The 25,474-nt window shown below is 44.0% G+C and overlaps 2 protein-coding genes and 1 long non-coding RNA gene across 6 annotated transcripts; 2 read left to right on the top strand and 1 right to left on the bottom strand.

Moving 5' to 3' along the window:
- Positions 1-75: 75 nt before the first annotated feature.
- Positions 76-14,169, bottom strand: lmo4a (LIM domain only 4a). Of its 3 annotated transcripts, none has more exons than XM_063889362.1 (6): positions 13,627-14,169; positions 11,039-11,202; positions 3,757-4,019; positions 1,555-1,651; positions 1,318-1,476; positions 76-753 (listed from the first exon to the last, which is right to left on the bottom strand). In XM_063889362.1, exons 3-6 carry the CDS (start codon positions 3,999-4,001, stop codon positions 745-747), a joined length of 510 nt encoding a protein of 169 aa, XP_063745432.1. In that variant the 5' UTR covers positions 4,002-4,019; positions 11,039-11,202; positions 13,627-14,169; the 3' UTR covers positions 76-744. The 3 variants fall into 3 exon arrangements, with proteins under 3 accessions (XP_063745432.1, XP_063745433.1, XP_063745431.1); XM_063889363.1 differs by lacking the exon at positions 13,627-14,169 and adding an exon at positions 10,647-10,694 and having other exon boundaries at positions 11,039-11,318; XM_063889361.1 differs by lacking the exon at positions 13,627-14,169 and having other exon boundaries at positions 11,039-11,312.
- On the top strand, positions 6,241-7,625 carry LOC134868936 (uncharacterized). Its single transcript, XR_010166350.1, has 3 exons — positions 6,241-6,277; positions 6,396-6,482; positions 6,875-7,625. It is a non-coding gene; the product is annotated as an uncharacterized LOC134868936 (long non-coding RNA).
- lrsam1 (leucine rich repeat and sterile alpha motif containing 1) lies at positions 13,704-25,443 on the top strand. Of its 2 annotated transcripts, XM_063889357.1 has the most exons (26): positions 13,704-13,962; positions 14,274-14,383; positions 15,620-15,790; positions 15,884-15,940; positions 16,329-16,373; positions 16,454-16,531; positions 16,886-16,954; positions 17,035-17,119; positions 17,191-17,312; positions 17,391-17,481; positions 18,296-18,405; positions 18,522-18,551; positions 18,807-18,929; positions 19,027-19,166; positions 19,243-19,287; positions 19,819-19,889; positions 20,290-20,389; positions 20,633-20,720; positions 20,826-20,900; positions 21,458-21,538; positions 21,750-21,845; positions 22,403-22,501; positions 22,576-22,707; positions 23,298-23,364; positions 23,731-23,939; positions 24,182-25,443. In XM_063889357.1, the coding sequence occupies exons 3-26, from the start codon at positions 15,719-15,721 to the stop codon at positions 24,302-24,304; spliced, it is 2,208 nt and encodes a 735-aa protein (XP_063745427.1). In that variant the 5' UTR covers positions 13,704-13,962; positions 14,274-14,383; positions 15,620-15,718; the 3' UTR covers positions 24,305-25,443. The 2 variants fall into 2 exon arrangements, with proteins under 2 accessions (XP_063745427.1, XP_063745426.1); XM_063889356.1 differs by lacking the exon at positions 14,274-14,383.
- The last annotated feature ends 31 nt before the right edge of the window (positions 25,444-25,474 follow it).

Here is a 25,474-nt window from a genome sequence, read left to right on the forward strand (position 1 = left end):
ACACGGACGTGGACATCCTGCAAGATGCATGAAGCAGAGATATGGCAGAGCGTAATTCACTGGGATGAATCAAACTGGGAGGAAGTTTAGGTCCTTTATTACCGAAATATTGACTGGAGTATGAGTTTAGTACACAGACTGTGACAGGATCATTCAAGCTGCTTCGGCCACTATCAGTTCCTTCAACCCACAAAACAAATCTGAATATGATCCTGTTTGTTTACTATTCTAAAGACAATCAAGCGCAGACATGTTGAAGGATTCTGTCCAGGTGTTTTCCTCTTCACCTGTCTCTCAGAGTCCGGAGGGAAACATCCAGCTCCATACTTTTCTTTTCTTCAAACCAAAACAAACTAAGTGTGTGTGGTCCGTGAAGGAGGTGTATTCACCTTCTGGAATATACCTCTTCTCTCTTCTCCGCTGTTACTGGTTAGCGGGTGAATGATTCCACTGGGATTCCAAATTGGATGATTGCATGGCAGTCTTCCTGTGCCAGTTCTTATCGGTAATATTTCCACAGTTCACATCAGTCCCCTCCTCAGCGTCCTCGTCCCTCCCACAGAGTCCTGCACTTAGTCCACATTCCTCTCCTCAGAGGAGCCAGTGTCTGTTGGGATGAACGAGTCGGACTTTATCCAGACTGTGGCGAGACAGACCGGAGGACAGGCAGAGGAAGGGGGTGAAGGAGAGACAAACAAGGAAGGGCGGGGGAGAAGGCACACGTTTGGTTTTCCCTCCGGTCCCTCAGCAGACCTGTAGGCAGAGAGGACAGCTTGTAATACATGTTTCACAGCGTACAGAAAGGGAGTTTTTCACCTGTTGTTTTGCTTATTTTACATTTCTGCATATCCAGACTTCTGAAATGCATAATAATTAGCATTTTCTTTTTGCTGATTTGCAACTGTTGTTCAATTTTCTGTTCAACATTTGGACTAAACTTGATGTTTAATCTTAGTAAAGAAGTACAATTTAAGTCACAATTGTCAATCTATGTGCAATCAAGCCTTAATTGGGCAATCACATGAGTTAACTGATTGCTATTTTCTACATTAAACCTCTATTAAACCCATGTTACACCATTAAGACACCCTGGTTATACCTAAGTAACAACAATATAGGATATTACACCCAAATGACACATAAATCAACCCTACTACATCATTATTATACCCATGTTACACCCGTTATGACCCTGTTATTACACATGGACACAGCCTGTCCCATGACCACTGAAGGGTTAGAATATCAATCACTTCTTCCCTTTGTGATTGCCTATGTGGATAGACAAATGTCAGTCATTATCCCACAGCCTCTCACCTTCTGGTCCGACAGCATGCTGTTGGTCTGCAGAGGAGCTGGATGTCCGCTGAGCAGACCCCCCCCCGGCCGGTCGTGTTCACAGAAGATGGTCCCGTTGACGTAGTGGAAGCGGTCGCCGGGCACCAGCCGGTTCCTACAGGTCGCACAAGTGAAACACTGGGAACACACGCACAGGGTTTATCAGGCAGAGCTTATTTAAAGCAGGTGTGTGTTGATGTATAAATGCTGACTCACCTTCAGATGGTACACGTTGCCTTGTGCTCGCATCACCATCTCACTGGCAGGTATGGACTGTCCGCAGGAACTGCAGGCGCCACTGTGTCCGAACAGCCTGCAGGTAGAAGCAGAGCACGGGTCTGTCAACAAAGCTAACACCATAGAGGGGTGCAGGAATGAGTCAGCATTTTACCACTTGTGGTTCCCTCGTCTCAGAGGCAGTGATAGCTCGAAATAAGGTCTGTGGTTGACAGAAATTTAAGAGACGGGTCATGTTTTGTTCTACGATATTAAATACATCAGCAGTGACGATCAAACTGAATCTAATTGAATAAGAGACAGGAGGTCCATCGATAGGAAGCTGCTCTTTGTAAAGGAGCAACCTGCAATCTTTTAAGTCTAGAATGAGGATTTTGAGTCACCTTTAAATTGCAAACAACAGGTCAGCACACTGCACACACACCTCTGAGCTGGAGCTGCTATAGTCCCTAATTGGCAAAAAGAACATTACAAAAAGGCCATGGGATATTTAGCACATCATTCAAAGCGAAATCTAAAAGTCCAACACTTGATGCAGACGGCCTCAGTGTCCCCCAGCGTCTCTTCCTTGCACCTCACAGCAGGTGAACACACACACACTATAGAGAGGCACACACACTCAAACTAAAATCCTAGACTTGAAACAGGTGACCACTTATAACCACACCAGAGGAGCTGAGCTTCCACTCAGCAGTCAGGGCTTATCTCCCAGAGGCTGCGTGCACCTGAACTCCAGCAAGTCGAGGTTCAGACAGGAAGCCTCCGTCGTCGTCATCACCACTTTTCTCGGCCTCCATCGCTCAGTGAGTGCACCGAGTAATGAATTTTTTATCTTAATCCAAACAGTCATTTAATGTTCTCCTTAATTAACCCCCCCCACACACACACACACCTCTTAAGGCTCAGTTACAGCTCATCCTGCTTCACTGACATGAAAGGCAAGAATCTGAGGACCCGACCCGCTCAGGTTCTCTTTTAATTAGCAGCTTCAACTATCACTACAATCCTCTTATACTCACTATCACACACAGCTGGAGAAACAGATGCTAAGTGGCAGGTCAACAACCTTAAGTCCTAACCTGGCACAGCACACAGGTAGAAATTGCTACAGCAAATAAACAAACTCAAAAAAACATTTGAAAAGTCAACTTAGCGAGCAATTCAGGGAACCAACGATGCAAAACTGCTACTACCATTTCCTCTGCTGGTCTGAGAGGGGTGCAGGGATGACCTATTTTTGTAGGCCGACCAGGAAGTAAGCTGCGCGTGGGTTCCCTCGTCACTGCTGATGGATTTAATGTCGTAGAACAGATCAGGATCCGTCTCTTATCTTACTTCCAGCTATTTTCCAAAATCCTACAGAGAAATCCCACTGACTCTGAGACGAGGGAACCGGAAGTGGTAAAATGCTGACTCACTTCCGGGTTTTAGGACTCATTCCTGCACCCCTCTCACTGGGTCCACACAGTAAGCATGTCAATAAAATACATGTGTTCTATAACTTCTCTATGGTTGGCTCATTTGAAGCCAATGCAGTAGAAATTATTTTGGGTTTTGGGTTTTGGATAGGTAATGTTTGTGAAGGATTCTTACTGTTTTGAGTTGTTTCTTCATGGTTATAAATAGCTGGTGGTTTTGTGATCATCAGTATGTGACTAAAAAGTGGCTAAAAACCTGTTAATCGTTCACCACGGCTGCATTCCGGTACTCATCCCCCAAAGAGTAGTTCAATAGCCGAGTATTTGTGGGAGATATATCAGATCTTTGTACCAAAAAGGTCTGATATACAACCAGGTAAGGACAAACACATTAAGGGGCTGGTGCACCTGGAAGCAGGTGAAACAGCAGAACCTTGATTGGCTCTCTGAGGCCACAATCTGATTGGAATAAACCCCAGCAGGCCCCTCTGAGCTGGAGAGACTGGCTACTGCGACTCTTTAGACCTCAAGTTCTCTTTATTAGATATCATAATGTAGAAATGATTGTGCAATGCATGCTTATCTTTTGTTGTTTGAATGCCATCTTTAAAGCTGCATCACTGCTTTCATTCTGCACAAAACCACAGAGGGATAATGTGTTTCTTCAGGCTGACACGACCTGTTTCTAGCTTCTAACTGTGAGGAAACGTTGCAAGACAACTTCCTGGACATGCAGACAACGTGCCGCTCTTCTCAGGCTCACCGGATGTAGTCGTTCTTGCAGAGGATCATGCCCCCCTTGCTGTAGCAGGTGCTGCTGTACTCCCCCAGCTGAGCGTGGCAGCAGGAGCACTTCAGGCACCGCGTGTGCCAGTAGCGCTCCATGGAGAAGAGCAGGAAGCGGTCCACGATCCGTCCCCCGCATCCCGCGCACAACCTCCCCACGGCGCCCCCTCCACCGCCGCCCATCACGGCCACCGTGGGCGCCTCCACTCTGCTGTTCACCATGGCCACCTGGAGACAGGACTGAGACATGAGACAACAATTAGTAAAGTGAGGTGACTAAGATGCAGAGCAGAACAGAGACTCAGACCTCTAACCCGTCCTGGAAGCCTCTCTGCTCAAGCTGGCTATATTTATTTCTCATTGCGTCCACCAAGGAGGTTATTTCTTGGCGTACGTCTGGTGGGATAATAGTTGACTTCCACTTTTCCTCGAATAACTATCAGGTGTTTCTGGACTCGTTAGAGCAACAGGATAACAGACTTGCAAACTTCTACAAACTAAGTGCTGTAATAATATTTCAGAAGATGATACAAGCTCCAGAATATCCATGATTCACCCCTTTTGGACCATTTCAGCCACTTGAATCTTCAGAATTGTGACCATTTTTTATAGATGCGCGTCATTTCCAGCTGAGGAAACTGTATTTTAACACAGAATTTTACCACTGATCTATGATTTCATGACTGAATTATATAAATACGTATATGGGGAAGTCAATTTGCTGTTTATGTGATTTTAATCCCAACATGTTGGGCTGAATAGAAAGCGTTTCACACTAAACTACTAATACTAGTCTTCTGTGTTAGCCATCATGATGTCACCTGTACTTCCTCTACAACTGCCCTCCTACACCCCATAATACCTCATGCTAGGCTACCCAGTTTTCCATTGACAGATTCTATTTCCTGACGTCTGAATCTGGTTTCTACAGAAGGACAGCAGGACCCTTTATGAATGGCAAATGAAGGTGTTGTGTATATGGGTCGTATCATTTTCTGTTTAGAAACGGCTTCAGGGCTTTTTTCAGTGATGTTGGTATTGAGTTATATGTATGTTAAGCAACTTTGAGTCTCAAGCGACTCTGAATGTGAGAAAAGCGTTTTATAAATACAATTTATTTCTATTATTTCATGTCAAAAAAGACATTTCCAAGCCATCGTTGGTGGCTAACAGGTCTATTTCAAAAAAGAGAAACCTGTAAGGAGGGCCAATGTTAGCACTTACACACACTTTTGAAGGATTCCCTGTTAATCTGCAGCACTACAAAACTAGCAGCACTCAACATGTTTTCACTGAGGAAAAGCACCAGAGGAAAGGCTCAGTTTTATAGTCTTCAAATGTCTTTTCTGTTTGCTAATTGATTTACATGAATAAAGGACATTTTCAGAACCCCATGTGATGTCCGGCAGAACTGTCTGTAGTGTTTTAACACCTGTGTGAAGGGGGACGGTTAATTTCAGTTATCACATCCTCCCTCAGAGCGTGTTCTGTGCTCAGAGTACTGAGAGTTACTGCCCCGACTTTCCAAATGTGTCTCTTGGCACCAGATACAATCGATTGGTTTTGGAATTTCCTGGTAAAAAGCTGCAGGCTATTTACTTGTGGGGATAAGGGAATGTGAAACCCTAAAAAGAAAACACACACACACACACACACACACACACACACACACACACACACACACACACACACACACACACACACACACACACACACACACACAAGCTCCAATCAGAGAGCTGGCAGCGTAAGTTCAAAGTAGTGTCCAACTCAAATGAAAACCCACACACACTTTTTGGGCCTACAAATAAGTCTAACTTTAACTTGATAATATGTCCCGAGAGGAGGCTCTTTGAAGCCGGGCAGCACGGCGGCTCGCTGACAGGATGCAGAGCCCTCGACTCTCTGGAAATGTACTTTTCCAATGTCACGGAAACAAAACTAATAGTTAAAGAGTTTCAAAACGGATTTCAAAAAGGAGTTGAGCTGCTAGAGGAAACCGTGTTGCTCCGACGCCACAGGGCAACACGTGTTCTGCCTTCTTTATTTTTCCGTGACAAAACTGAACTGATTTCATGCACAGCTGGGAATAATATTGCCTTTGAATCACACTGAGTACAACCATAGCTGTGTGTGCTGCTCAGCAATGAGTCAGCAACACTGCCTCTGTGATTTATAATTAGCGCCAACAACAACATAAAATAATTGCAGTGCTAGATTTCATTTTCCAAATGAGCAACAGCAGCACAATTTGTCCTTCTAAAGAGTCTCATTTCACCAAGGGCATGTTTAGCTTTACGACTAGCCTTCCCACAAGATTATTTGAGATTGCAGCAGCTGGTCCTCTGCCCTCAGCCTCATTTTGTAGAGTAGACACCTGGCTCTAATCAGCCACAGGAACACCATGTAAGGAAGCCCAAGGCTGCACTAAACCACAAACAGCCTCCTGCGCCGGGACCGTCCTGTTAGTGGACGCTGATTCATGAATGAAGTGAAAGGTCCGACTCCTTTACTCACAAATCTAACTTTCACTTGTTCCCAATGTCAGTGTGAACCCGACAGGCTGAATTTATAGTTAAATAAACTACATTTCTTTCCTTTTCCCCTCGAACACAGGAAGTCTGCTCCTTCATATTGAGGTTTACAGTTCCCAGGTTTCTCAGGTGGTTGATCAAGATTTCGGACAACACTACAACGCTCTTAGTGAGTCTGTCTTTTCCTTAAATGCATGAATTATAATGTCTCTGCTGAGTCTTATTTTGCATTATATAGTATTTTGCAGCACTTTCTGTACACAATGTTTCTGTAGGTTAGGAAGAACCCAGCGTCTGCTTTACTGGTGTCAGACTTCCCACCGAACATCAGTTTTAAAGAATCCATTTCTCATCATATCTCTTATTGTCTTTCCTTGATATGTACCGCCTGGTTTCTATCAGAGTAGCCACCTTTTTAGAGCTTTCTAAAACTGGGAAAACTCTCATCAAGCATTGTGAAAGCAGTATATGAAGATGATGCACTTTAATGTGATCGAACACTTACCTCTCTGTTGTATCCTGACTACGTCGTCTCGTTTCATGTAATCCCCCGGCCTGCAGATACCTAACGGGGAGACCCCAACATCTCAATCATAACCAGACGCTACGACGTCATGTCTCAAACCTCTCGAGCCAGAGCTGAGACATCACCAGACTGAACAACCATGAGCAAAACACACAGGATGTCTTCCTTCCTGTCCTTCTGTGGCTCTTTTTCCCTCGTCTATATTCTGTATTTTCCTACCAGACTCGGGAGACGAAAGCTTCCTCCTCTGTGAGAGAAATAGAGTGAAAGCAGGTTCTGGATGGACTTCTTATTCCATACAAAGGAGCTTTATTTGCATGATCTTAAACAGAGCATTGCCAAAGCATGCCGTACAACAGGCTGGAGTTTTGTGAATTCTGTCAGACTCTGTTTCTACCATGTCTTCTTTGCACAGCTGGCAGAAACGCTCCTCTCTGGGGAGCCATTGTTTTCTGTATCAGGCAGGCTGTGCTCACTGGGTCTGGACTGTATTCCTCTCAGGTAAATTTGTGTTTTATTGATAAGTGTTCACAAACTAATTGCAATGGAGCAGCCAACGTAATCACAGAGTGTGTTGATTCAGGAAGTTTCAAGGCGTCTGCCAAATAGCTCTCGGGTACAAGTCTTGGATTGCTCGTCCTGCATTTACAGTAATCATCGTCATGATATGAGTTATCAGTCTCAGGGACGTCTGTACTTCAGTGTGCACAAAGACTCCAGGAGATCCCAAAGTTAGAAAGTGCGGAAGAACATGTTGAATGTGACTGAGAATTGGTTGAAAAGACTCCACACAGTATGTTCACCGTGGAAGTCATACCCAGCTTTTTATTTGCACTGTTCCTTTTGCTGCTGTTTTACTCCCTGTGTGAATAAAGGATCTCAGATTCTGAATTAAATCTCATACTCCTCCATGCTCGGCACTTGACCAGGACTACCTGGAGAATATTGAGAGGGAGAATTTAACGATGCCTGTTGTGTGGAATATGTTTAATTCCTCCTCTCTCTACTGACATGTTTACCTTGTTTACATGCTTTAATGTAATGTCGCCTGGTCAGGGTTTACTGGGACATATCAGTAATGTTAGAAACATATTCCAAATGGATTAAAATGCCTGACTCTCTAACGTTGAACTACTTGGTCATTTCTCCCTAAAATTCCTATAAAAGCATGTATTTGGAGAACGCCTCTTCAATTTGCGACACATTTCAGCAACTTCTAAAATGCTTACCTATAAAGACACCAGTAATCATAAACAGTATATTATAACACTAAACAATAAACCCATTTGTACAATAAGGGACTTTTACTTTTGAAACTTAGCCTTCATTTTGCTGTTTTTATTTTATCTGTGTTTTTATTTTCCTCACAAGAGAACACACACGGCCCCCGCTCATGGACCATAATCCCCTCTGATTTTAAAATAACACCAATGTGCAGAAATGTAAAAACAAAGACCAGGACAACACTATTCTACAATAACACTAATGTGGAATATGTTCCGCTCATTTATTATCACTACTAGCTGCTACTCCTCGCCGGTTCGAGTCCCGATCGGGCCGAAAAATCAGAGTGTGGACTGGTAGCTGGAGCGGTGACATTTTGCCCTTGAGCAAAGCGACTAACCCCGATCTGCTCCTTACTCTGGCCCTCTCCAGATGCATGTGTATTCCACCTGTATTCTATATAGTGTGTGTATTAAAAAGTATTATAGTGTAAACTGAATTTCCCCCTGTTCTTCTTCCTTTAGTCCGTTACTGCAGCAGGAATCTTTAAGCAGCTATGTGCAGTTATCATTTGCTTCTGTTACACACATATACATACAGTGCTACTTTTATTCTCTTATTTTATAACACCGCTGCTACTTACTCCCTGCTTCAATGTGGACTGCTGTAAATGATATACTTTGTGCATGCCTTTATATATAATAGTGTTCTGTTTCCTTCATCTCCATCTATACTTTGCTGTACCTTTATTTGGGACGGATAAAGGAATGCTGATTCTGATTCTGGCCGTCTAACTCCGTGGGGATTTGTGGAGCTGAACCCGACAATTTGTGTTTACTTTCCAAAACTGATCATCTGACAGTCTGATCCGAGCGAGAGCAGGGCTTTCACCTCGCTTTTGTTTTTCTCACATTTGATTCTGGTCTTGACAACAAGTGCATCACGATGAATGTCTGAGGAGGGATCGTCTGAAAGCGTCCATGGTGCAACTTAACGTGCATTCAAGGTAAAGGATAAAAGCAACTCTTATGTGTAGCTGCATAAAAGAATACGTTCTGTTCAGATAACAAATGAGACGTCCCGTACAGACCGGTGAGGCTGATGGAGATACACTCAGTCGACCTGTTGTCTCCATCAGATACCTGAACCCCCCCATGCAGAACCAAGGTGAGTGACTGTGTTCTGGCCTAATAATAAAGTGACTGATGAAGCACTTAATAGAAACGGGAGCTAATGAAGAGAAACACTATTCCCCTGCCGGCTCGTTCAGGTTGGCAATGATGTTTTTCCCTCTCATGAAGAAATCGGTGTTGTGATGTCCTCCTGACATCAGGACAACGGCACTGTCTTAATCAGTGTGTGACGGCACGTGCGTAGGTGTCTGTTTCCATGTTTCTGGATAAAGGCGCGTTGGATTAGAGGTCACGGCTTTGTTTGGTAAAGGGGACCGAGGATTATTGCTAGCTAATTATTGATCACATTGAGTAAATCATTTCAGTATCGGCAGTGGCTCAGTCTGTAGGGACTTAGGGGAGTTCAAGTCCCCAGAAGAGACCTAGACATGGAGTGTGGAGAGGTCCCAGTTCACCTCCAGGGCCCTGCCGTGGTGCCATGAGCAAGGCACTGTACAATAGCTTCCCACTGCTGAGATGGGTTAAACGCAGAGGTCCAATTGTGGATGTGTGACAAATAAAGAGGGTTTCATCCTCCGATTCTAAAACTATCAACCTAAAATGCGAAACATTCTCTGATCACAGTTTGCTTATTTTTCCCTGCTTTACATCCGTGCAATTTGAATGTCCTTTTTGGCCGTTAATTTGTGTCACCGTGTGTCTTCAGATGGATATTTGAAATGTGTTCAAAGGTCGCTGGTCCACTTTCTTGGGCGTCATTCGGTGTCGATTTATAACCTGATGCACGGCTAAGATGTGGAACTTTGTGGAAAAAAACACCACTTCATTTGGTCGTACAAAAATATTGAATACCCTGAGGTCAGAGTCTGCAGAGTGACGGTCAGACACACACACACACACACACTGCTCCTGAGCGACATGCTGTTTCATTCAACTCTATTTAATTAACACCGAGGGCTCCTGTGGCAGAGATGTTCTCCTGCTGGAAATATACTCTACATTTCAGTAACGATGCTGTTTCAGATCTCAGTGCAGACTCACACACAGCGGAGCAGGCTGCATGCACAGATTAGTATTTGGATTATTTTAAATGACCAAACTTGTGAATCTGCAGTAACAGGTTTGAAGAATTAAGTTTAGAAACAACTGGAAAGTATCTTGTTGTTCTATTATATTTTTTTTCAGATAATATATTAACCAGGTCCTTCCTTCCTTCCTGCAGCGGACAGACTGGAAGACCCCCACAGACCAGTCCACTGTGTAATCCTGTGCAATGCATGTGCAATGCATGTGCCATATGGACACTTTTCTTGCAATACTGTGCAATAATCACCTTCATGTGAAAAACCTACATTGTCATAAATGTCTCATTTCCTAATATGTTATGTTAATAAGTTGTTATGTGTACAGAAGTAAGCTTATTCCTTTTTATTGCATGCCTTTTTTTCACCTTTTCTGCCTGCTCTGGGACTCAAAGGAGTGTTGGTTTCTTGCTGGGCTGCAGAGAACAGTACTTAATTTCACATTTTGTTCTTGTTTTTCTATTTACATGTTTATAGACTCCTGCATTTACTTGGTCACTTACAGCATTATTTATCTTATTGTATTTATTTAGTTTGTTGACATTAATATAGTTTACTTCATCTGCATCACTTGCACAACATTATCTGCTCTATTTTATTTTACTGTTTCTTCTTGCACTATTTCTATTGGACTTATTGTCTTATATCCTATATAGTATCTTTCATTGTTGGGAGAGCCTGGGGCTTAAGTTTCCTTTGCCATATCTACTCTGTACTGTGCATATGAAAATAAAGCCTTTGAATGTTGAAAAGTCCTCACCTGCTGCTGGAGCCTGAAGAGGTCTGAGGGAAAGCTCCTCTCTTCTGCTGTGCAGGACCGAGCTGTGGATCAGAGAGCTTCTACCCCGGTGCGTCCTGCTCTGTTTCCCCGCACACAGCTCACTGACGGCCGGCTGCTCTCTGCTCTGTGAGTCCTGAGAAGAGCTGAGCTCTGCGCGGACAGAGAACAGAGAGGTTGTGTTCAGGCTTTGAAACTGCTTCCTGACTCCTCCCCCCTTCTGACGTAGAACAGGAGGCGGGGCTTCTGGATGATTGATGGAGGACACTTTCCTAACTTTCTGCAGGATGTTCACAACAAGTCACAAGTAGGGTAGAGAAGTACTCAGATCTGCTACTTGAGTAAAAGTAGAAGTACTCAGATCTTGTACTTGAGTAAAGTAGACTCAGATCTGGTACTTGAGTAAAGCAGAAGTACTCAGATCGTGTACTTGACTAATAGCAGAAGTACTCAGATCTTGTACTTGAGTAAAAGTAGAAGTACTCAGATTTGAGTAAAAGTAGAAGTACTCAGATCTTGTACTTGAGTAAAGTAGAAGTACTCAGATCTTGTTCTTGAGTAAAAGTAGAAGTACTCAGATCTTGTACTTGAGTAAAGTAGAAGTACTCAGATCTTGTACTTGAGTAAAAGTAGAAGTACTCAGATTTGAGTAAAAGTTGAAGTACTCAGATCTTGTACTTGAGTAAAGTAGAAGTACTCAGATCTTGTTCTTGAGTAAAAGTAGAAGTACTCAGATCTTGTACTTGAGTAAAGTAGAAGTACTCAGATCTTGTACTTGAGTAAAGTAGAAGTACTCAGATCTTGTACTTGAGTAAAGTAGAAGTACTCAGATATTGTACTTGAGTAAAGTAGAAGTACTCAGGTCTTGTACTTGAGTAAAGTAGAAGTACCAGAGTGTAGGAATACTCTGTCACAGTAAAAGTATTCTAAATGTTCCTCCAGTGAAAGTAGAAAGTACTCTCCTCTAAATGTACTTAAAGTAGCGACAGTAAAAGTAGTCATTGTCTGATTGGTCCATTTCAGAATAATATCTCTGATATGTTTTATAATGATTATATAAGTTTACTTAATGTTCTCTATCCATAAACTTATGCACATTAGTGTTTGGGTAGCAGTGTAGTGGGACTCTTTATTCCAAAGGGTTCAGGGGGAAACTGTTCTTACCACAATGTCAGCTCCCTGTCAACGCCTTTAATGATGTGGTTATTTATAGTGTGGAATCACACCTGCAGGTCTGCATCAGCACACGTCTGTCTCACAGGCGGTCTGCTTATGTTAACAATACCTGTGTAATTGTCTCATTGAACATAATGGGTTTGTATGTGGGGACGCTGGGGAGGAGTCTGTTTAATTAACAGACAGGAGAAACAAACTGACTGCTGGCATTTGCCTCAACCAGAGGTGGAAAGTAACTAAGTACAGTTACACAAGTAATGTACAATATTTAGGTACTTGTGCTTCACTTGAGTATTTCCATTTTACCTCGTACTTCTACTCCACTACAGTTCAGAGGTAAATGGTCTACTTCTACTCATGTATTTATTCCCTTTAGATACTTTACAGATCTGGATGAAAGATGGTAAATATAATCTCCCTTAAATCAGACTTCAGTTCACCTGCAGTAAATCCAGCAGCTACCCTGCAGTATACAAAGCCATTAGAACTAGCTGCACCTTTACCAGCTCTGAGAACACTTTAATGATCAATCATTATAAAACATATCAGAGATATTATTCTGAAATGGACCAATCAAACAATGACTACTTTTACTGTCGCTATATTCCGACAACAGTATGTAGAGAGCGACATCTGGTGGACAAACTGCTAACGTGCAATTAATATATTAAATAAAGAATGTATGATGATCATGCATTGTGTTGCAGCATCCTGTCCAGAGGGGCTTGTGGTGACAGCCCCATGGTTTACAGGATTGATGACATGATAGACCACACAACAGCATTTAAAATAGTGTCAGTACTAGCTTCAAAAAACATGCTGCAACTTTCCCTGGGTTGGGGTCAGATGCATGTGACTTTTTACCTTTCAAATGTATAATGTGGCCAATCTGTCATATATATTTATTTTTAAATGGTATGGTTACTTATCACATATATGTACATTTAATATATACACATGTATTTGGTCTAGTATGAATAGTCTCTAGTTTATGGTGTCTCACGGCAGATACTGCAGGTCCTTCCTTCCTGCAGCTGTCAGGCTTTACACACACCATGGCCCCTGGTAGACCCCCACACACATCCACAAAGACTAGACTGTATCACCCCTGTTGTTCAATATCTCCTATGTGCAATATATAGATATACACCTTAAATAACTGTGCAGTATACTGTTTAGTTCCACCTGGCTGCTGTATCTCAGAACTATTACTTGTACTGAGGTGTATTTTGTAAGTTATAAATTGTGTAACTGCTACTTTGATCTTTAATATTTTTTATGCATGCTTCTTAATTAATAATAAAGCTATCTTTGACCCTTTAGCTGCTGTAATAAATTTCCCCTTTTTGGGACATGAGAAATGCAAAAGGTGTCGCATCAGTCCCCAGTCTCACCTGCATGGCCCCCTCGGTGCTGCAGAGGGCGCTGTGTAACCTCTCGCCAGTTGCAGCCCATTCAGCCAATGAAGAAGACGAAGAAGAGCAGCTGCAGTTATTTGTTATGATTTTAAGAAGCAGCCTCCTTTAAGGAATGTGTTTCAGCAGGACGGGGTTTGTATCGGGATGGTTGCTGTATTTAATATATCTTTATAAACTGCGGAAGTAAGCTAGAATACATTTTCGGTTTCAGTTGAACGGCTGACCAACTGCGGATAACGGTTCGGTTAGGGTTGTTAAATCCCCTTTAATCAGCTTAGACCAGCGGAGAGAGGAGCAGCTACAACACAGCCTGTGAGTATACATCATTTAAATCACAAATCTACCTTTTATTTAAGTCTTTCCACGTCGTGTTATAGCTTCGTTAGCTCGTGACGGTCAGATTTGCCAGTTGTCAGAGGTTAGCTAACATTTGGAGACGAGCTAGCTTACCTACAGACCAAGCTAGTATTCATTATAACGACGCTTTGAAGGACAGCCTGGGTCATTCTACAGCTGTGGTTATTCAGTACACAGTGTTATCTAGCTAGGAGAATCACCGTTTGGGAATATGTGTGTTTGTGCGTAACGATGGTTACGTCATTGCCGATAATCTACACCCACAGGGCCCCGGTAACATCCACAGAAACCACAACAACAGCTCCGGAATGTCTACAACCTCCAGAGCTTCCTCAATAAAGTTGAACAAAAAGTGCTTCAATTACGTCTAAAAGAGGTTATTATGGCCCTTAATAATAAGAGTAGTAATTAACCTCAAAAGAAGGTCAATCCCAAAGAGAAATTAATACAATAAAAACACAACTACTGTTTATAGTACGCTTTATTTCTATTGCACCTTTCACACAATAATTGCAATCCAAAGCCTCTCTATCACATGCTGGGTGTCTTCGGTATTCTGTGGTGTGATGGTTTCTACATGCATATGTATCACGTGTTATGACTTCCTAATTCAGCTTTTTAAATGTCAATTAACACAGGTTAGGATTGTCAGTTCTGCACCAACACATATTTTCAGTAGGCCTGACTTCGAGGCACTACTCACTGATTATTGTTAATCATTTTCCTTGTTTGTTCCCCTTGCTCTGAAGTCCAGCAAGTATATTTCTCACCTCACAAATTGTTTTTATGCTTTTTTAATTGTCTTATGTTTTTGGCTTGTCCGTCCCATTTTCATAAACCTGATACACCTCCCGAATTTTGCACATTGCACATAAAAAGCTACCTCTAATATCTGCACCGCTTTCCACTTGTCATACCAATACTGCACATATCTTATTTTTTGGGTATAAATCATTCATCTGTTTTTCATGTAAACATGTCTATATTTTAGTGCTATAATATGTTTAACCTATAGGGGAATAACCCTGTTTCTGATTCTGAATCTGGTCTCAAGGACAGCTTGGCAGAATTTCTTTAAATTAGGCAAACGTCCACTTGGACTCAGGATTGAACTGATTATATTTTGGGATGCAAAGGTCTAAGTAACTGTGACCTCACAAAAAGCGTATCCGGCCATAACTCAATCAGTCATATGCCAATTAAGACAATATTACACGCACACACAGAGAGTGAATACAACACATAACCAATCAATGACTCTGATTTCCTGACCACTATCTCTTTCCAGATGTAGCAGGCAGCTGTTTTTAGCCCTTACACTCCCAAACAGCTGACTCACAAAGTAAACAATAACCTGGTTAAAATGTTGGAGCATTGAGCTGCTGAAGAGAAATGTGTTTCTCTTGTTGATGGACACCAAACACAGGTTATACATTGATCAGGGGTGCAGAATCCCAACTCCAAATGCTGGATAATGTTACTCATCACTTTCCTAAAGTGGCATTAAAGAATTTTCTGAGATCAGTTTGTGTTCTGTGGACTTTCTAAATGATCAATGTGAGTTTGAGCCACTTTGCATTATCTGATAAGTCAACGTGTTCTACAATTTCAGTGAGCAGGCACTGTCGGCGCTTCCCAGCCTGTCCGTCCGTCCTCTGCAGTGGAGGGAAACGCAGCAGGCGGGGAGTCAGCGGGACAGACGGGCCTCAGGATGCCTCTGTTCTTCAGGAAGAAGAAGCTCAGCCAGGAGTCCCAGAAGAGGCTGGAATATCAGCTGTGCCTGGTGAGAGCAGTGTGTTTATTTCAAATGTCCCTATCTATCTTGCTCCGTATTTTTCTCCCAAACAAACACTCACGGTTCTTCCTTGTTGTGCAGTCTAAGGAGGCGGGTGCTGATGACATCCTGGACCTGTCAGCCTGTGAGCTCCCAGAGGTGAGTGTGTTCCTGTCAGGCAGGCTTCACTGATCAGCCATTTCTAACGCAAAAGAGGAACAGTTAATGTCAATATTAACACCATACTGTGCAATGTGTAGCAGTATGTATATTTTGGTGTACTGTTATGCACCTTTTTTCTTCTGTATGTCAATGGGAGCTCAGTTTATGTCAGTGGGTGTCTATTAATAGCAGATTTCTCCATGAGTGAAGCTGCTTTATCTACCCTTGCGTCAGGACTGATAGTGATTTCCTGCTCTTGTGTTAATGTTGACTTTTAGGCTTTAACCTTTTATTATTTGCCATGAGTGCTGCACCTGTTGCAGCAGCTGTTTGTACACCTCTGTGTGTTAGCCCTGCAGCTCAGCTCTGCTCTGTTCTGCCTCAGGTTCCCTCTTCGGCCTTTTCCATTTGCAGGGTGCTACAGAAGAAGGTAAGGGAGCAGGGAGACTTATTCTATTCTGTTATGTGAACCAGGACCCTGTGTCAGTATGTGTGTGTGGCTCTCCTCAGGTCCTGATCCTCCATACCAACGAGGTGAAGTCCCTGCTGCCCAAAGGATGTGAAATCAGCAGTTTAGCCACTTTAAAGGTGAAGGCAAGGGAATGCAAGTATGATGGGAAATATGCCAAATAAGGGAATACTTGAGCTGTAATATTACATTAATGCCAGCTAACAAAGTCCTGCAGTTCCAGCAGCACAGCAAAACTGCATGGTGGGAAATATAAGTACCAGTTAGACATGTGTGAGGAGCTAGTTCGTGGTTCCCCTTCTAACGCTCATGACGCTGAATTTTTGGGAAAGAGCCGAGAGTAAACGCATACAGAGCTACTCCTTCCGTTTAAAACGTAACCTCTGAGCAAGCGCCAGATTCTCTGCTAGAATGTCTTATCTGACCCCGCTTCATCCCAACAAAACCCTGACTGAATCCGTCTTGCTCCAAAGGTTCTGGACCTGCATGACAACAAGCTCACCTCCCTCCCAGGAGACATTGGGAAGCTGTCGTCACTGCAGGTAAAGCCTTACTGCAATGTACTCCTGATACGGGGGGAGTTAAGGAATGCTGCTCATCATCCCATTGTGGTCTCTCTCAGATTCTAAATGTGGAGAAGAACCATCTGAAGGTGCTGCCGGAGAGCATCGGAGACCTGCGGCTTCTGCAGACTCTCAATCTGAAAGGTGAGCTTCCTGGATACCCTCATGAGTTAGAGGACATGGCAGCGGTTATATCTCCCTGTGTGTGTGTTCAGGTAACTCTCTGACTGAGCTGCCGTCCTCCGTTGGTTCTCTGAGAAGCTTACGCACTCTGGACCTGAGCGACAACAAAATCGTGCAGCTGCCCAACGCTCTCGTCTACATCCGCACCCTCGAGGTGTGTTTCTTCCTCTGACAGGAATACAGACAGGCTAAAGACTAAGATGTGATGTAAACAATCCCTGTTTGTGTGCAGAGCTTCACACTGGACGCTGCCACCATGACCTACCCTCCTGCCTCTGTGTGTACGGAGGGCACGGAGAGCATCCAGCGCTTCCTATGCTCTGGTGAGACACTCTCACACACACACACACACACACACACACACACACACACACACACACACACACACACACACACACACACACACACACACACACACACACACACTCAGATTCAAGATTCAAGAAGCTTTATTTATCCCGAGGGAAATTGAGGAAACACACACACACACACACACACACACACACACACACACACACACACACACACACACACACACACACACCAGATGTCTGCAGCAACAGGGATGTTTAAGATAATAACAATGGTTTTAATTTTGCTGCACAAACATTAAGTTCTATTTAGTAAATTTGAGAAAACTGAAGGCCTTTTTCAGTAGTTTGTCTTGCACCTCACTCGTGTAAATGCATTCTGAAGCTGTTTTTTTCCTTTCCCTGTGCACTCTCTGAGATTTAACATGAACCTTTATTAAACCCTAGGGGGAAATAGTGTTTGACTCGCCATACTGTTCCTCTGCTGCTCTGATTCATATCCGGAGCATGCTCAGTGATATGTACGGCCTCAATGAATGCCCTAGATTAAATTCAGAATCGATCACACTGGCCCTCGTTATGTCTCACCCAATGCAATGACATGGGTCTCATGCATGTCTTATTTTAAGAATGGCAAAACCTAACTGGTTTCTCACAGGTTTACAACTTTGTGCAACAGGTATACCAATAAGAGCAATCATTCCATGAGTTGTGGATTTGAATGACTCCAGAGAGGCATTAGGTATGAGGAGGAGGAGGAGGTTAAATGATGCTCTTCATCAACTGCAGATACTAATGTTTGATTTCTTGCTTGACGTGTCTTCAGAGCTGGGAGAGGAGTACTGCCCTCCCTCCCAGTACCTGCTGCCGGTGCTGGAGACCGAGTGCGGCACACACTCCTCCGACTGTGTGGACACTGCGGACGAGGCCTGGAAGGTACAGTAGCTCACACACTCACACACTCGCACACAGGACAGGTGCAGGAGGAGAGGCAGTGTTTTCGTGTTGATGATACTGGACGTTTGATTCAACGTTTCCTCTCTCTGTTGCAGAGCAAATTCAACGACTATGAGAAGAGAAAGGTAGGGACACTCTGTTAGCTTCAGCCCGACTCCACAGCTCTGACATCTTTCATTGGTTACTGATAACAATCACTAACTCTGCACATCCCCTCAGCCAGGCTTTGTAAGGGTTTTGATTAGCATTATTGAGTCAATTGTCTTTGGTTCAGTCTCAACGGGGGACACTTTGGTTGTGGCTGCACTGCTGGCTTGTAGCAAAGCTTATAGATACTGACATGACAGCACATAAGACATCCGCTGTGACTCTGTGTGCAGGAGCAGAAGCAGCAGGAGAAGCTGGCTTTTGAGTGGCAGCTGGAGGAGAAGAAGAAGGAGCACACCCAGTTCATGCTCATGAACAACTCCCGCAAGGAAAACATCCTCAACTCAGTCCGGCAGGTACACAGCCGCTCGCTCTGCAGCGGGACAGAGAGAGGCATTCTGCTTCTTCTCTCATAGCACTGTGTCTAAGAACATATTTATACACATTCTACAGGAGCGGGAGCGTACGGAGCAGGGGGTCAGCCAGCAGCAGAGGGCTCAGGAGGCCGAGAGGGTGCTGGTGCTGGAGAGAGTCCGGCAGGCTGAAGACGGCATCAGCAGTCGCATCAGCACCATGCTGATGGACAAAAACAGGTGTGCACTGAAGAGTCACACAATGGATTCTCTCTGTGCACAGCTGGGTCTCTGCTAACTGTTTCAATCTTTCCAGGCAGAAAAAGAGTGCAGAGTTTCTTCAAGCTATGGAGGAAGATCGGTAAGTGGAGAGAGCACTGATGCATAATCTATAACAGCAAAGAGATCTGAGGCACTCACAGTCTATTTATAGAGCACTTTGCAAGCAAGATGCACTCAGTGCTTTCAGGGAGAGGGAAAATACACACTGACCAGACACAGGAGGCCTTAAAAACTTGACACAGCGAACAGTTGTGGAAAGTGTAACACAAATAAACGGAGGAGGCTCCGTCTTAAAGACTGATGTCAGGAAACAAAAGTCTCTGTCCCCGGGACACACAGCTGGCCTGAGGGATGTAAAGAGCCTGCTGCCACACTGTGTCACTTTGACTGATGCATTTCTGTGGTTATTTAAAGATTGGTATAGCGTAGATTCCCTGTCTAGATGTGGGTACGCCCTGCACTCCTGCACCACTACACCTCATTCAGCTCTCATGTAAGAACAAACATGGTCGACTGTTAGCCTCTACAGAGGTCCATGAGTCTGTGTTTTCAATCTTGACCCGTGGCAACTATAAAAACTGATGACTGCTATAATAATGTTCCCCTTCAGGATCCGTATGGAGCATCTGACGGCCATCACACAGGAAGAGGCCAACTCACTGAGGAAGAAGGAGGTGGCAGGTGAGCAGCAACAAACCATCAACAAACAGACATGTTGTTGATCTTAACCTTAAAACAACATGTTGTTGTGGAAGTGTAAACAGCCAACACGTTGGTCCAGAGCAAGCTATACTGACAATTATTTGGGAGGCAATTTATTCAGTGTCCTGTTTGGATTCATGCTCCAAGAGGTTGAACCCTTCCGTTTTGGCTAGGCTTTTCTCCCCCATCATGTAATGTACATTTTGAACACAAGATGTCATGAGCACATTGTCATTGCAGTGGCTGAGCGCATTAATGCTCTTCACGGGTTATGATTTTAACGCTATTACGTCTGTATTATGGTATGTTCAATTCATTCAGCACCTTTCTTTTCTCCACATTCATTCGGTCACATTCCTCTCTCCCCTCCCTGTGTCAGTGGCCATGCAGAAGATGCTGTCAGAGAGCTGTGTGATGAGCCTCCTCCAGGAGGCCAGTGACTTCCGCAGGAAGAGCCTGGTCAACGAGGCCCACAGAAGGTAAACCTGCACACACACAAGCCCGACAATTTCCTAAAAACGATCACTTTTTTCCTAAAAGCTCTGACTGTTTTTCAAATGTCTGACTTTTTCTAAATGTCAGATTATTTATCACTTTTTCCTAAAATATCAATAAAATTGAGAAATGAGGAAGGGCTAAAGACACCATGTTAACTTTACAAATGTGTGGACAGAACAAATCCCAGCTGTGTGAAACGCGTTGTGTCCCGTTGTTTATCCCAGCATGGAGAGCTTGGATAGGAAGTTCGATAAGGTGTTTTCCCTCCAAGTTTTGGACAAATCTAAAGCCGTCGCCCACATCTTACAGGAGGTATGTCCTTCAGTGTTTGTCACCAGTGTCATTGAGCATTTCGAACCAAAATCATACCTTCAAGCAACCATGTGACCTGTCGTGTCCTCTGATTGGTCTCTGCAGGAGGAGATGCAGAAAGCAGCGTTCCAGGCCCTGCAGCTGCAGAAAGATGCTGTGCACGGCTACATCCGCAACCAGGTCTGTGGGGAGGTTCTGCCTGGGTTCTTTATTACACGGACAGGATGCTGTTCACCTTCACATGAAAAGCTGCACAGAAGAGGACTCATGTTTCTGTACAGTTTAAAGCTAGAAACACAACTTCAACAAGCCTCCATAACTTTCACGACATCCTTTTTACTTTATATCTTTTTTACGTTTTACCGTAATTAAAGCCACTTGAGAAAGGAAGACTCTAGTTCAATAAAGAGTATGTGAAGTTTGAGTATCTATAGATTCTGTAGTGCTGAATTTGACCTGTACTATTGGGTCCATACAGGCTGGGAAGCCGACGTTAATGCAGGGCTGCATGTGAGTCTGTCTGTTAGAGCAGCCACAGGCAGACGCTGGGCATCATGTCATTTATGTTTCCTTTCTCTTCATCCGCAGCTGTCCATAACTAACTCATCTTTACTCATGCTGGTCGAGCTTTTACTCTTTGGTTAAACCCGTGTAATATTACCCACAGCCTGACTTTGCATTCAGCACCATGTTCCTTCTCCCTGCTAGCCTCATGTCTGCTTCTCCACTGTCCCCAGATCAAGCTCATAGAGAGTGAGTTAATGCAGCTGACTAGGTTGGAGATTAAGAGGCGTAATCTGGATGCTGAGAACCTGCAGGTGGGTGTCACCGCATCCACACATCAACCTGATTTTTTTGAACTTTTGATTTGAACTATATTATTTACTCTGGCTTTCTTCATGTCATCGCTCCCCGGCTGACAGTTCTCATTGTACACAGAAAATAATCTTAATCCATTGAGCCATAATGTTGTTATACAAGCGCCAGGCTCTATTTCAAGTCCAACTCATATTGTGTGTGTGTGTGCAGGAGGTTCTGGTGGAGCAGAGGACCACCCTCAGCGATCTGCTGCAGCAGCTGCTGAAGCAGAAGGAGCAGAGGGAGCAGGAGCTGCGGCAGGTTCTGGTGAGGATTGAGGGCTGCTGGGAACTGCTCTTAGCTTTCAGTGTCGAGCATTCCTCTGACAAACAATACCAAAAATATTATCACAATGTTTCACAAGCTGAAGAGAGCATATAAAACACACATCAAGTATGGCGTCGTGAAGTCACAGACACACTCTTTCACTCCTTCTTAGCAACCGAGGTTGTTGCTTTAAACGTACACACAAGCAGCTAGCATCGTAGCATCCCCAGGCTACACCTGCCCATCTAGTTTGCTTCACAGTTATCGGTCAATTTATTTTTCCAGGCCGTCGACCTTCTCCTCAGGTAGCTCTGCGTAGTGTTTGAGAGGTGGACCTTTCTTTAGAGACGGGCGCTGCTCAATCCTCTCCTATATAGAAGTACATTTTGAGTGTTCCTGAATTGTGTAAAGTAGTAGGAAGTCATAGCCTCATAGTATTTTGTTATTATGTCACAGGTTTGATCTTATTATCCGACGGCTTGATTTCGGCTTCGTCGTTTAGAATGTCACACATCCTGTTGTCTTGTGTCTTGTGAAAATGAGCTCCTTTTTTCCAGGCGGAGATGGAGCGGAAGTCTGAGTCCAACCAGCAGAACTACTGGATGATCCAGTACCAGAGGCTGCTGGACGCTAAGCCCCTGTCGCTCCGCATGCAGGTACCGTACAGAGCACACCCTCAGAGCGCTCTGACCCCCTGCTGGGCTGTCGTTAAAGCGTCCTGTCTTTGCAGGAGGCGGGCGTAGAGAAAGAGTTGGTCAACCTGTTGTGCAAACTGTCTGCTCAGCACTACCTGCCCATCATGGCTCACCATCGAGTGACAACAGAGGCTCTTCGCCACATGAACGCCTCTGACCTCAAGAAGGTGGTTTCCGTTGTGTTTTGAAGCATTTTTTTACTTGCACCTTTCTGTTTGTGCAACGCTTTCAGTAAACGCTGTTTCATCAACCTTGGCTGTTGTAGCACGTCTGCTCGTCTCGGCCATCTTACATTGGGGCGTTTCAGGCAGGGCTTCTGAAGGGATTTTAGCCTTTGCAGACCATTTGCATACACACAGATCTTGAATCGCACCAATTGATTAAATGACAACATGCTGTATAACGGTGAAGGGTTTGTTGTTGTGAAAAATCAGCCGACTCTGCTGACAGACTTTCAGTGCTTTCGTTTCCTCCCTGCAACTTTTCTGTTTCGCTTCTCTTCAGTTCTTTTTGAGTGAAAAGCTCTTAAAACCAGTATGCACTACCTGCGTTCAGGAGCTAGTGGAGACCAGAAACATTAAATGGACGATTGCTCATTAACTGCTGGTTCTGTAGATAGCTAACCCAGCTCTTATCCATAAAGCCTGCATCCTTAGCCAATCAGCTTGAAGCTCCTGCTGCCTTAATTTGCCAAAATGAATGCAGCTGTGATTCTGTCCTGCAGAATAATCAGCATTATCCATTTCTCTGTTTTCAGCTTGGTATTAACGAAATGGGAATCCAGAAAGCTCTTCTGAACTGGGCTCGGGAACACCACCCTGAAGGTAAGCCTCCTGTGTTTATGATGTGAGGGTAAGCTGTGAGAAGGACGTAGTGTTTGAACTGAACAGCACCCGTCTCTGTGGAGCTCTTCATGTGTTTATTGATGTCATGTTGAAAGGTGCTGTTGTACTCGTGTTTCCCACGGACCCTTGAGAGTTTTTACATTCAAAGGAAAAATCAGAGGGGTTTAAAATAGACAAAAGGGCTTGAATTTTTATACATTTTGTGTAAGAATAGACGTTTTTGATGCTGAATTTGAGGGAATTGGGTCTAAAAAGTCCTTGAATATGATAAAGACCCTTTGTTTCAATGTGTGTAGGACATTGAAACTGTGGAAGTCAATGAGTGTCTTTCCACCCCCCCTGCAGGAGCTTGTAAGGCTGTCCAGCTGGAGGAGGAGGAGGCAGTGGTCGCCCCCACAGCTCCATCCCCTCACTCCCCTCCAACGCCTCCCAACGTCTCCACCTTCCAGTACCCCAGCCCTCCTCTTACCCCGGGGACCCCCGTCACCCCCTCAGCCCCCAGCCCTGTGGAGGGACCAGGGACCTCGGAGTGTGTGGTCTGCATGGAGACCGGGGTAAGAGAAAGCAGAGTTTTACACCTTCAGTCTCAGTCAATTTGCACATTTAGCATAAGATAACTAGCATTTTAGCACAAAAGTTAAGCAATTACTTGGCCGATTTGCACAATTTTTGAAAGTTTAAGGGAGTAAATGAGGATGCTGAATCCATTTCTGACATTTTCCGGATACAACATTGCAGATTTAACCAGATATGTCCTTTGTGCTCCAGCCCAGTGATTGTTACTTCCTGTCTCCAGTCTCAGGTCATCTTCCTGCCCTGTGGTCATGTGTGCTGTTGCCATGGCTGCAGCGGGGCTTTGCAGACCTGCCCTCTGTGCCGCAGCGTCATATCTCAGCGCGTCCGCCTCTACACCAGCTAGGACCGCCCGCACTGTGCGCCTCTGTATTCATGCATGGTATCAGAGCTGCTGATAATCGCCGAGCCGAGTCACTTTCCTGTATTAACCAAACTCAGTGAAGCACCTGCAGAGACAAGACTGACCGAGATCATTTTAACCATTGTGTTTTAGCATCCTGTTTTTATTTTTTAATTGAATATACTCTTATTGTTGTATTATATATATTTAGAGCCGAGTGGACTCCACCACCCACTGACTGTCTGCCTTATCATATGTGCTAAATTGATGTGTGCCTTTTTCTAGAAATATCTTTTTAAATTCTATTTGTCTGTGTCGTCCACCTGTCCGATATTATACACAAAAAATAGTCTATTGCGTTGCTGGTTGCCCTCATCCATTGCCCTCGCTGCTCCACTGTTGGCATGTATATCACTGTATATCATATCTCAGCTGCTGTGCACCCTCAGACCCTCCCACTCTCTATATCACATCACTATAAATCCAAAGCTGGTTCACACAATATAACATGGCCAAGGTTTGGTGTGTGGAAATGTGGAAATGAGACAAAAGGAACTGTTTATGAAGTTATCAGAGTGAAACACCTCATCTCAGCTCTAGTTTGGAGGCCGCCGCAGTACAGAGGGGGCTTAGAGTTTGAAGAACATAGCTCTTTCATAGCACCCCCAGATTAACAACCTTATCCAGGAGCGTTATGGGAAATAGAATGATTTTAAAGCTCACCTGGATAAGGTCTAATAGTCAGGATGCCTCAGCTGCTCTTATATCGCACAATCAGGTAATAAAACAAATATACAAAACAGTTGTTATTGTATCCAGTGCTGGTTATCCACACACAGTATTCGAATGACCCTCAGACCCATAGTTCCTCCCCCACTCGTCTCTCACATATCTTGTTTTACCTTTCTTATCTGACTTGCTGTATATGGTGCATATGTATACACTAACAGCCCATCAGCTGTGTAGCTATCACTAATGCTGTACTACTCTATAAGTGCTCTTAACTCAGCATGCTTCAGGAAATATCTTCTTCTACCGTGTATGACTGTTACTGTTTTCACTTCTATACACAATCTTATAAAGTCCATACAATCTTGCATTTCAGCTGACCATATTATATTAAATGTGTGTTGTCCTCTGAATCACCTTGTGCTCTGTTGTTGTGTAATCCAG

This window comes from Eleginops maclovinus, chromosome 8 (genome assembly GCF_036324505.1).
Source record: "Eleginops maclovinus isolate JMC-PN-2008 ecotype Puerto Natales chromosome 8, JC_Emac_rtc_rv5, whole genome shotgun sequence".
In the NCBI taxonomy this organism is placed as follows: domain Eukaryota; kingdom Metazoa; phylum Chordata; class Actinopteri; order Perciformes; family Eleginopidae; genus Eleginops; species Eleginops maclovinus.

Coding starts and splice junctions, on each gene's coding strand:
- lmo4a (XM_063889362.1), bottom strand. CDS start 4,001: ATGGTGAACAGCAGAGTGGAGGCGCCCACGGTGGCCGTGATGGGCGGC. Junction 1,652..3,756: donor TGCAAGAACGACTACATCCG/GTGAGCCTGAGA, acceptor TTCTACCTGCAG/GCTGTTCGGACACAGTGGCG. Junction 1,477..1,554: donor GCAACGTGTACCATCTGAAG/GTGAGTCAGCAT, acceptor GTGTGTTCCCAG/TGTTTCACTTGTGCGACCTG.
- lrsam1 (XM_063889357.1), top strand. CDS start 15,719: ATGCCTCTGTTCTTCAGGAAGAAGAAGCTCAGCCAGGAGTCCCAGAAG. Junction 18,552..18,806: donor ACGACTATGAGAAGAGAAAG/GTAGGGACACTC, acceptor CTCTGTGTGCAG/GAGCAGAAGCAGCAGGAGAA. Junction 20,721..20,825: donor TCGCCCACATCTTACAGGAG/GTATGTCCTTCA, acceptor TGGTCTCTGCAG/GAGGAGATGCAGAAAGCAGC.